The 12,139-nt window shown below is 38.3% G+C and overlaps 1 protein-coding gene across 4 annotated transcripts in view; it reads left to right on the forward strand.

The window, feature by feature from the left end:
- SHANK2 (SH3 and multiple ankyrin repeat domains 2) overlaps nt 1-12,139 on the forward strand; it is a 320,358-nt gene that overhangs the window by 177,747 nt on the left and 130,472 nt on the right. For all 4 annotated transcript variants that reach the window (XM_080404889.1, XM_080404890.1, XM_080404891.1 and 1 more), the window contains 2 exons: nt 4,811-4,893; nt 6,486-6,610. In XM_080404889.1, coding sequence (XP_080261015.1) covers nt 4,811-4,893; nt 6,486-6,610 — 208 coding nt within the window. The remainder of the gene's footprint in view (nt 1-4,810; nt 4,894-6,485; nt 6,611-12,139) is intronic.

Raw genomic sequence — 12,139 nt, forward strand, 5'->3', positions numbered from 1 at the left:
ATGCTTTTAAGACAGGGTGGGTGTAGTTATTCTAGTTGTGAAATGGAAACTAGGTTTCATGGGTTTGCCTCAATCAGGAACCTGTGCTTTAGCCTTTATTTTCTTCATACAGATTTTGTGAAGGACTTGACATTTCTACTTCCTTCCTCAAATATTGTTGTAAGGGGCTGTTAGCAAAGTAGAAATTCTTGCTCTCTTGAAAAGTCTGCACAAATTATGGTTGTTATGTTGAGTGTAACAGTGCTGAGTTCAAGTCTCAGGTGTGTCTCTGACCATGGGTAAATCCCTTTATTTCTCTTTCTCCATCAGTAAGTCTATACTATACAGTTACAGAAAATCTAACAGCTCTGCACAATTCTTAAGCCTTGACGTGTTAGAGAAGCTACATGAACCAATGCGCAAGTATGTTTTCTAATATTTAGTGTTTGGATAAAGCACAAGGGATTTCAGACTGACCAATTTTTTGGCCTGAAGTTTCTGTATTTAAGATTGTACTTCATGCAGAACTAGTCTCCACTTGATAGCATGTATTTTGCATTTAACTTTGTATGCAATGAATCTTGGACTTACACAGTCCAAAGTCAAAGTAATGTGTGCCCTATTTAAGTAATAAGCTATTGATTTTAAAATTACTCATTTAATTACCATAATATATGGAACTAGTAATATTCTGAAAACTCATCTCTGGAATGGATGCTGTTTAATTTCAGTTTGAGGTGGGACAGAAATGGGCCTTAAGGATTTTACTCATGGAAATTCGGTGTGTCGCAGATAGCAGGGACCATTCAGCCTCATTTAAGAGCCAGAAACCCAGAAACTGTACTCAAAGCATCTGTGAAGAAATGCCTATTGCTGTTGCTTGAGCTCAGACCTCTGAACGGGCTTGTAATTTCATGTCGCCTTTGTCACTGGTAGCTATAACCTGTGTGCATTCTCTTGCTAAGTTATTTACAACACCTTCAGGATGAAACATATGCTGCCAAGAAGGCTCGTTGTGAGAAATTTTGACCTACTTTTACATTTGGCAGTACTTTGCCTGCCAAGATCAGGTAGACTGTGAACAGTCTTCAGTGGAGAGGTCCAGTCTGACATTGAGATAAGAGAACTCTGTCATGGCAAAGCAAACAAAAAGCAATATTGCAAACATACAGGGGTTAAACATCTTTCCCCCTCTTCCACCCCCTTCTCTCGGGGATGCAAAAGTGAGTTTGCTGGGAGAAAAGTGGTGTGGAGGTTGCAAGTTCGGTTCATTTCTGTGTGCGTGTTTGTTTTCCATCCTTTTTCTGCTGCTGGTTCTTAGCTCTGCAGCACTGGGGTGCATGTAGAGAATCAATTTGCTTTCTGTGATTGCTTTAAACAAGTTTGAAGTGCTCATACCATAAGATTATTGCAGGTCCCCTTCTGCTAGCATGTAAATGAGAAGAAATGGCTACACATCTGATGTTTTCAAACCTACATTTTTGCTTTACAGTCTGTGATGGAGTTCTCCTTATGTAGCACAAGACTAAAGTATATTAGTAAGCTGTAAATACAAGTATTTATGTATGTCAATTAATAGGGATCAGTTTGTATATTTTGTTACCAAAAATTCATATTGCGCTTCTCCTTCCCCTCCCTTTCCCCTCCCCCTTGCACGTAAAACACAAAACTTTGTAAAATTTTGGCAGTTTAGTGTTCCCATTTTCAATGTCTAAATTGAAGTTTAAAACTGGGTAGTTTATGCAATAAATGTGCTGTACATGATAAGAAAATCATAGTTGGTTTTTGTACTTTTAATCTGAACAGTCATAGACCTCTACATTAGGAAGGTGTGTGACTTGCTAATGCCTGTTTTAATGCCCGTTTCATTAGGTGACTGTGAAAGGGCGCTGTGACTTGTGTTTAGGTGTAGATGGCTGACATTGATCAGGTGAATTGATCTCGGGGTGCTGGTTGATGGCTGGCTTGATGTGAGCCAGCAGTGTGCCCAGGTGGCCAAGGTGGCCAGCAGCCTCCTGGCTGGTAGCCGAACCAGCATGGCCAGCAGGGCCAGTGCCTGTCCCCCTGTGCTGGGCACTGGGGCAGCCGCCCCTCGAGCCCTGGGCTCAGCTCTGGGCCCCTTGTGCCAGGGGTCATGGAGGGGCTGGAGCGTGTCCAGAGAGGGAGAACAAAGCTGGGGAAGGGGCTGGGGGTCAGGGGGGACCTGATGGCTCCCGAGAGCTGCCTGGTGGGGGCTGTGGGCTGCAGGGGTTGGTCTCTGCTCCCAGGGAACAGCGACAGGACAAGAGGGAACGGCCTCAGGTGGTGCCAGGGGAGGTTCAGGTTGGGTGTCAGGGAAAATGTCGTCACTGGGAGGGTGGCCAGGCACTGGGACAGGCTACCCAGGGGGTGGTGGGGCCACCGTCCCTGGGGTTTTTGAAGAAATGCATAGAAGTGGTGCTTAAGAGCATGGTTAAGTGGCAGGCTTGGCAGTGCTGGGTCAACAGTTGGACTTGTTCATCTTAAAGGTATTTTCCAACCTTAATGATTCTATGATCCCAAATTTTCTTGAGCACTGCTTTTGGAACTTAAGCCTTCAGTGTTTTAAGGAATAATATTATGGATTTATTTGGTTTTGTCAACAAAAATGACAGAATCAGAGCAAGGTTTGATGAGGTGCCTAGCTAACAGGCTTCTGAATTTGTTATTTTAATGAATTGAGCTGAGTGTGGGATTTGTGTAGGGGAGCAGAGGGGTGTTCTTTGAACCAAACACTTTCTGTGCTTGGGTTCTCAAAAGTAGCCTTCTGACTTCTATTAAGCTATTGATTGTTTACAGGGAAACTTGAAAGAAATGGGTTTTATTAATTTGACCGTGTATTAAGAGAAAGGCTGGAGATAACTTTACTCTTGGCTCTGGCTCTTCAGTGGATAAAGTATGGAGCCCCACCTTGAAAATATGAGTGGTGAAATGAAGAAAATAAGCCGGTATGCTTGTAGGTTCAGCCAGTTTCTATAACATTAGGACATTGATGGAGGGCTTCACTGCAAGTGTGTGGGCTCTGGGCGTTACATATTCCATCCCACATTGATATCCCTGGACAGGAGTGCGTTCAGCTTTCTCAAGAAATAGGCACTTATTATATCCTTTCCCTAGAAGGGGTATTGATTGTAAGAAAAAGCAATTTCTGACTTATATAGTAAATAATAATAAGTTGAGAGACAGTATTCAAAAGCTGGTGTTACTTATGGACATCATCTGTTGCTCAGAAAGTCACCATTGTGGTAGTTTTAATTCATGTGTAGTGTTAAATACTCTGTAGTTTGGATGATGTAATTCCATCACCACTTCAGCAGTAACACAAAGTTGCATCCCTCAGAGTTGGAAAGTCACCAAAAGGATAATCTGTGATACACAGAAGATCTGGAGTTTGGAGGCTGTCCATTGGTGTCCTGATATCATCATCCTTGTCTTTGTTCAGAGCTTTATATACAAAGGTCACACCAATTTTTCTTTAATTAGTTTCCTCCTCCCCTTGCTGGATTTTTAAGGGCACTGAAGCAGATCCGGTCTCACTGTGCTGAGTGCTTTAGTGACCAGACTCTGTACAAGACCAGTGGTAACAGTAGCTGGCTAGTAAAAAATTAGGAAAAGCAAACTTGCTCATACTTGTTTCTATCTGAAATAGTTTTGTAGGTATTTTAAAGCCAACCTAGCAGCATGTTTTGCACTGCTTATGATTCATGAATACTTAACCCCTGACACTGTCTTTATTCAGAAGAATGTCTTGCAACATGTGCTGTGTAATGGTTTTATACCGAAAAGAGCATTCAAAAGGTGGTTTTTTTCTTTTTTTACTTTGAGCTTATTTTTAGTAACCTAATGTTTCATGAAACCCGCTAAACAACTCAAGGCTTTTACAGATCATTCCCTGTATGTGAAAGGTCCCATTTTAGTGTGGATTTTATACATTTTCTTCATCTACTGTCTACTTTTTTCTTAGCCAATGACAGTAAGATTCCTAAGGCTACTTTCTCTTTAAGGACATACTGCTTACATAAATAGTCCTTTACACCATCTCCTTGTTTTATAATATTGTTTATCAGAAGATAGGAAATATTCCTTAGAAATGTGTTTTCCTGATTGTGCATGCCTTGTTACTATTTCAATTATGCAGATTCTTGATGCTGTGGAAATTTGTGCTTGATGACGCCAAGGCAGCTGCACGTTGTTAGCATTGTAGGCTGTCAGATGATCATGTGGGATTCTTGCAGCATGCAACATTCAATAGGATTGAAAAAGGGCTTTTGATGCAAGGCATAGCTTTCAGAATATATTTGTGCCTTTTAGTTAGCTAATAGAAAATCATAATTTATTATCTTTAAATTTAAAATGCTGCCTCATTTTTCTTCTGGTTGGTTTCATTTTGGCTTCACTAGAAGATGCATCTGGTACATCCACGATTGAGGAGTTTATTAATGATACTGTCGTTCAGTTCACTTACTTTTTTTCCTTTTAGAGTCCTAGCTAGCCCACAGATTACATGATCACATGCTCATTCAGTCATTCATATAGAATACAAACCACCATGCATGATTTCTTCTTCTTTCTTTTTCCTTTCTGCCTTTTTTATTCCCTTTAAGTTGCTTTGTCATGTTCTCTTTTATCATTAAGCTTAGTCTTTGTCTTCCCCTCGCTACTATTTGTTCTATATTTTCCCATGCTTGGTTACTGCAATATTATTTGATTAACGGGCTGTGATGATGATGAACCTGCACACTGGAGGAGCAGCTACTACAGTGGTGATGAAGGGATGTAATAATGGTCGCTATCCTCGGAATTCTCTCTACAGTGACTGCATAATAGAAGAAAAGGCAGTGGTCCTGCAGAAAAAAGACAATGAAGGATTTGGATTTGTGCTCAGAGGGGCAAAAGGTATGTGCTTCTGTGTGTGTGTGTGTGTGTGTGTGATGTGCACTGGCATGAAGAAATTTATATATCTCTGAATATAAGCAGGAATTATTCTTGGTGCACTTGGTTGCTAGACAACAGGATTCTCTGTATGCTATACTACTCAGACGGATTTTAGTGGCTTCTGTCTGAAGCAGTTTGCATTTTTACATAGGAGAAGCACTGTATAATCATTTTGGGGGGGAGAAAGTTTTGTCTGTATTTTTATTGTGTTGGTATATGTAATATTTTGTCATTAATCTGTTTTGTTATGCAGTTTACCTAACTATGGGAAACCTGCTTCCCTTATAAAACCTGCTTCTTTATTTCAAATGTCAGTCTATTTAAATAGGTCTACGAATAGAAATAGACAAGAGAGTGATGTTTTGTTTAAAATAGGTGTGGATCTTCTGCAAGGTGACATTGGTGCAGTTTTAGTATGAAAATATGATCTTTTTTTATATCTTCAGAAGCTGCACGTATGTTGCATGGCCTGTAGTGTGCTCATTTTAAAAGCTGTTCATATGTTAAACTGCATGTTACTTTTCTGTAGACTAAAATTTGTAATAATGGCATTCTCAAGAGTTAAAAAAAGCATTCTATTTAATGCTTTGCTTTTTAACTTTTCAGTCCAGTTTGCTCCTTTTGTATTTAAAAAAAAATAATGATGGTATGTCCCATCTCTTGCTCCCCCTCATTTTACATGGGTTCTCCCTTGCCTTGCTTGAGCATGAAAATTATTCCATACCTTCATTCTTGGGACATCGTTTTTGCTTTCCCTGGTTCCCCACCCCTAAACCAGTGCCACCATAGATTTTCAGTGTTGTAAAAGCTTTTCTAATTTTAGCTAAGTAAAAATTTTTGGACTTGTGCTAACAAAGCCAGTAGCGCTACCTTTTAGCTAACCCACTGGCAGGAGTTGTCCGTGCAGTGAGCAGAGGTTGCTCCTTCTGTGTAAGCCCAACAATTATCCTCAGATTTTCTCTGTAACAGCGAGGGCACCTCAGGTGAAAGACCCAAGGACTTTTCTGCTTGTATGTGTACGTGACACAGAGAGGGAGGGGGCTGTTACAAGGCCTGCTGTGCCTCCTCTCCTAAAAAGTGATTTCTTCTGCTAGCTTCTATGTGATATACATCTAAATCTAGAAGAAAAACTCAGTTTTCATCCTTTCCCATTCACTGCATCCCCCCAGTTTGGCCAGGTGCTCTCTTCTGGCTACAGAACATAATTCATTTTGAGTTGAATGTTGCCAGAGTTTCATACAAAAGGGTTACTCAAACTAAAACTGAATATACTGGAATACTCAGAATCCAGCTATTGCCTCATACAGCTTGATTTGGTTTGTGTCAGTAAAGCAGCATGTATTTCTCTCTCTGAAGACCTGTGGATTGCTATTGCAGAGAGATTGCACTCTTTTCCCAGCATCGTGATATCCTCTGAGGCAGAGTCCTCTTACTTTTAGCACCCACCATTTTTTAACCATAAATTTAAATGGCCAATAGCAGGCCTTTAATCAAGTGGTATTTGCAAGCACTCCGTAACTTTCTTTTTTTTAATGTGGTATTTATTTTTAAAGCTGACACACCAATTGAAGAATTCACCCCAACTCCAGCCTTTCCTGCTTTGCAGTACCTGGAATCTGTGGATGAAGGGGGAGTAGCATGGCAAGCTGGCCTGAGAACTGGAGACTTTTTGATCGAGGTAGGAGATCCTGCACTTTGATTCTCAGTGCTCTGTTGGGGAAATAGTGATGTTCCCTTTGTAGAAATTACTTTGGAAAAAGTGTGTGATGCTTCTGAGCAGCAAGTTCAGTGGGCTAACACCAATGATGGACTTCACTTGCTCTATTTTAAAATTTCATGCAGCATTTACGAAAGCAGTTAGAAAGAACAATGTTCAGGTTAGCTGGGAATTTTCTCTTTGTTCTTTTTTTATTTTGGAATACACTGTCAGAGAAATATGGGAGTTTTTCTTCTTTGCATTAGTGAATTGAAATTGAGGTTAATTTCAATATCTGTTGTAGGCTGTAAGTTCTGTGGTCTTCTAAATATTTTTACAGAATCACCAAATTTAATGACTTTTTATGCAACTATTTCTGCAATTAGAAATATCAGTGGTCTAGTGCTGTTTAGAAACTATGGGGAATAAAGCAAATTACTTTGGCTTGACATTAATTATTTCCAAAAATGCACTGTAAATACAGTCATACAAAAGATAAGCAATGGACGTTATTGCAGTATAAATTACTTTATAAAAAACGTATATTTAAATACTCTCTTTGTTCATACCAAAAATGTCTTCATGTTTGTTATTTTGGAAAAATTTTGGTTGATATTTTAGGTTGTCCTTAAATAGTCAGTACTCCTTTTTAGGTTACTGGGCAGTTGGCAACACTATCACAATTTGGGATTTTTTTCCTCTTCCCCCCACAACCTTTTGATGACCAACAAAGCGATGCTGTGATTCTGTGAAACTCAGTATTTAAAAATAGGTCTTTCAGGATGGATTGAGCAAGTCTTGTCTGTAAGATCTACTTTTTTTTATTTTATTTATTTTTATTTTTTCTTCTTCAGGGTCATATGTTTTTTTTTTCAAAGTATTTACTGGTGCTACAACATTTATTGCTGCAGAGCTGGCCTTCGCATTTGGGCGAGGATGTAATATGCAGCTTTTATTTGTTGTGTGCATTGAACTCCCATAGTGATTGAATTTAAATAGTTGCATCGCTTCGTCACATTGTAACCAAGAAAGAACAGGCTTTGCAGACTTCTGAAGTAAATAATGTGCATTTTTATCTGTGTCTTCAAAGCGCATTTTTCTTACTGTTTGTTTACTTAAGAATAAGCTTTTAGCAAATTGTTAAACAATAGCTTACAAATGGTACTGATATATACTCTGCAAGGACACTTTCAAAACTATGATCATTGACGTTAGGTCGGGTTTTTTTAACGATGCTTTATGTTTAGAAGTTGATTCCTTATTAGGCTTTTATTCTGTAGGAAGTATGAATAGTCTGCACTGACTGATTTCACAGGTAGATTTGAGGGTGAATAATGTGTAATTTAATGGAGAGGATGACAGAATGATAACTATGTATATGGATTTTTTTAAGATCTCTGAAGGGATGCAAGAAGTCTGTGTAACTGATTCTGCACAAAGCTTTACCAATTTTCTGGCAAATGATGGAAAAATTATAATTGTCTAGGCAATTTACTCCTAGCTTTAGCTTTTAAACAGATAAACAGGCACATGCATTGCTGAATCAGTACATTAATCTATATGCTACACAGTTCAGCATATTTGTAATTATTCTGAAAGAAGCAGTTGTTACATGCGAATCAAATCCATTTCTGTGTAATAGATTTTCATTGGGCTTATTCTGTTTGGAATTTTGTGACAATTAAGAGAATACGGTAATCCTGAGAAATCACAACTTTGCTGTTGCTGAAGACTTTTATGTTGGAGAAAAGCGGGATTTTTTTCTGTTTTATGAACCACATGTGCAGTGCACAGTGCTGTCTAGCTATAGAAAGCCATCTTTGGAGGCATTTACACTGATGCAAAAGATGCTACTGTTGAAGTATGAACAAGTGGTCCACGTGCACTTCTAGGAACCCCAAGCTACTTTACATCTTGTGTTGAACCAAGAAGAGTTAAATGTACGGCCCATCACAGTGAGTGGTTAGTATAACTAGTGTAGTTAGACTGTCTTATTGTTAAATGATTTCTCCCATGACTCTGAAGTTTATGCTGCTGTGTGTAAGTGCCACCTCAACCATTTGGAAGTAATACAATGCATTTATCATAAATGTCACATGAATAATAAAAGAGTTAATGGGTGACCGGGATCCTAATTAGTCCCATTTATAACACTTGCGGCAAGTGTCAGGCTTTGGGGGAAGTGAGCGTCCAGTTTGGCACGGGGCAAAATGCAAGGGAGAGCAGATGTTTTGCTCCTGCTCAAGGAGGTTCAGTGGCTTGGGGTCATGGAGGTAAGGGGAACCTTTGCCCTTACTCCTCACTGTGGAAAGGCAGGTTTGACAGGAAGATAGATCCTTTCTTTAGAAGCAGGAGAGATCACGACGGCGGGTGAAGAGAATTTCTTCATGTTTAGTTATGGTCTCTGGATCTTCTGAAGGAGTTAAAACTTCAATGATCAGCTACTGAGCATAGTAAAGTAGTTCGACGTTGAAGATAATGTGGGTTGAGTAGAACAAATAAAAGAACTATACAGAAAAGGGAGAAGAGGTGTTGTCTTGCTTGAACAGGTGAGCAGAGTAGATACTAGCTGGAACAGGATCGGCACAGTATCGTTTGAGTTTTTATCAAGTTTGCAGTTTTTTTGGTATCAGTCATGTGATACTGATTTGTCCAACCTGCACAATTAATTTTAATATGAGACTTCAGAGATTTTGTTAAACTTCAGAAATGGTGTTTACAGACTCTACATTGAAATTTCTGACGATATATGTTTTTTCTTCTTGCTTCCAACCCAGTCATATTTTTTATGATACAAAATTGTAATGTGTGCGGTAGCTTTTCTGGATAGACCACAAGTAACATGTATTGGAAAAGTGCATGAGTAGTTTTAGAGCTGAAACAGTCAGCTAGAGACAGCTGTCATTATATGTGCATTTTCCTAAGGTGTTCAGCAGTTGCTGATTCATGTGATTTTTCTTAGCTTTGATAAACACTCAGAAATGGAGTATGGTTATGACTTGGTTGTTATAAGAGAGATTGTATAGCTTGCCCTGTTTGCCAGTTTTCTCTATTTTAGTTAATGTTTTCTTGAATCTTGGTATCTGCCCAATTAAAAAAGGCAGATAAAAAAGCAACATATTAGGGCAAGTGCTCTACAACCTGAAAATTACAGTTTCCATCAGAAGGGCATTTAAAAAAACTGCAGCCATCATTAATGTAGACACCAATTCTAAAGCCATTGTAGGTCACCATTAATTCATCAGAATGACTAGGTTTCTATACTACACCTGGTCAAGTTTGTAAATCCTTGATCAGAAAAAATCAAACCATAAGCTGATTTGATTTGTTACTTGAAATGTTTGCAAGAAATGCATTAGCTTTAACTCAAACCCTCTTATTTATGAATAAACTTTATGTGCCTAACCCTTGTTACCTTTGTCTAGTGTAGTAGTCAAACAAAGCATAAACAGAGGAGCTGCTGAATACTGTTGTTCAGTGCTGCCTCAAAACATGATTTACAGAATTCTCTAGCTTGGTGGTGTGTTTTCTTTTGAGATTTGCTTTGATGATGTATACAAGTATAACCATCTTCGAGTAAAAAGAACCATTAAAGTGGAAGAGGGTTTTAAACTCAAAATAGTTTTTGTTTTGTTTTGTTAGTATAGTAGGGTATAGACTATCTTACTAAATTAAAACCCAGTGGATTATAAACTATTTGTTACGGTTGTACCCATGAGTGTGCAGCTGTTTTGCAGGTGTTGAATGATGTGTTGTGTGGGGATTTTTTGTCTCCCACAGAGCATATCTCATACCAAACAACGATGTTATAATATCAATACTTAGAAAATTAAACTAATTCTGTAATATTGTACCAGAATAATGCACTTTTTCTCTAAGCGAGGCATTGTAGTTTGCATTATTGTGCCATAAAATCACTTATTTTCCCAGATAAATTGAAGTGTTATTGTCTTCAGAATAGCATGGCTGCTTATTTACATTCCAGTTAAAATGTAAACTAGATAAAACCAGTGTATTATCCATTACCAAAAAAAAAAGAAAAATTCAAGGTTTGATCTGATGATCAAAACCAGAGATGCTAATAGAAGAAATCTGATAATTTTTCTGCACAACAGTTCAGTTGGTGCTTGTACTAAAACATGCAAAATGCTCTGTAGTACAACTGCCTGTATTTCGTCTCAAAAGCTGTTAGAATTTACTATTACAAAGTTTTCTTGAAGTAGTGATAGGTGGAAAACAGACATCATTTTATTATAGACAGCATCATTTTATCATTGTATTAGCTGAAGTTATGTCCTCTGACTGTATGTAGGAAGTAGCAATAAGCATTTAGGGAGACATTTAAAGTATCTGGAATATTTAAAAAGAATGGAGACATATACACATATGAAACTTTAGATTCGTATTTAGCAATAGGTTAGATTTTTGTTTTATTCCAGTAAACACTATACAAACTTCAAAACTGATCTGGAAAGCAAGCTTTTAACTTTATTGTTGTAACTTAGACTATAGTTATTAGGATATTTTTGGCAAGCATAGCAATGTTATAACTTACATTTTTATTCAATGGCTGGGTGAATTAGTGGTTCTACAAAGTCATATTTTACTGATTTAAATCCTTTTAGAAATACAGAAACCTTCCCATCCTTAGGTAACCTTCATTAATTACCCTGTGGCTGAGTTTTCTCTTATTTCTAGTGTGAACTTCACTAGCTTCTGCCACCAGATATGGATCTAGATTTATTTTTTTTAGACAGCTACGTGAGCACCATGATACTTTTTCTCTCTTGGGAGTAAACCAAGGCTTTGCTAGTGTCTTTGTAATAACACAGATTACCACATGGCAATTTTTTGCAGTTTTTTTCTTAAAGTTTGTTCACATCCTCCCAAAAGTGTGGACACCAGCTTGATACAGTACTTAGTAAAAGCCTCCCTAATATAGCATGTAGGAGGAAGAAAGCAAAACCAGCAATATTCTTACATTTTTGTATGCTGTCTTTACCTCTCACACTTAGGCCTTTTGGTAGACCAAAAGAGTAAGGTCTGCCTTGCTTCATGATCCTGCAGTAGGGTGTTTTTGTGGCCAGGTTGGCGGCTGCTCCTGCCCCTGCAGTGAGCCTCACCTTTCGGCTTTTGGTTCAACTGTACAACAATATTCTTGCATCTTTTTAGTGATCGGAGATTTAACAAAGCTACAAAGTACTGCAGTGTTTCAGCACACAAACACACACACATATATGTAAAAAAGCCTGCGATACGTACTGTAAGTTTGTGTGCGTGTGTGTATGTATGTACGTAGTTACTGTAAGGGTAGCAGGGCTCACACAAGCCTGCAAGCCTGAATTACAGCAGATATTGCACACCTAGCCTGGGCACCAATATTTTTAAATCTGTATATTTAATTGATGTATAGTTTGATTCCACCATTTAAGGAAAAGGGTAATTTCTGTTTACCAGTTTGTCATCATCCTCTTGGTGACAGCTGTAAATTATGTCTATTAAGCACAAGCG

Source organism: Falco punctatus, assembly GCF_963210335.1.
Source record: "Falco punctatus genome assembly, chromosome: 10".
In the NCBI taxonomy this organism is placed as follows: Eukaryota; Metazoa; Chordata; class Aves; order Falconiformes; family Falconidae; genus Falco; species Falco punctatus.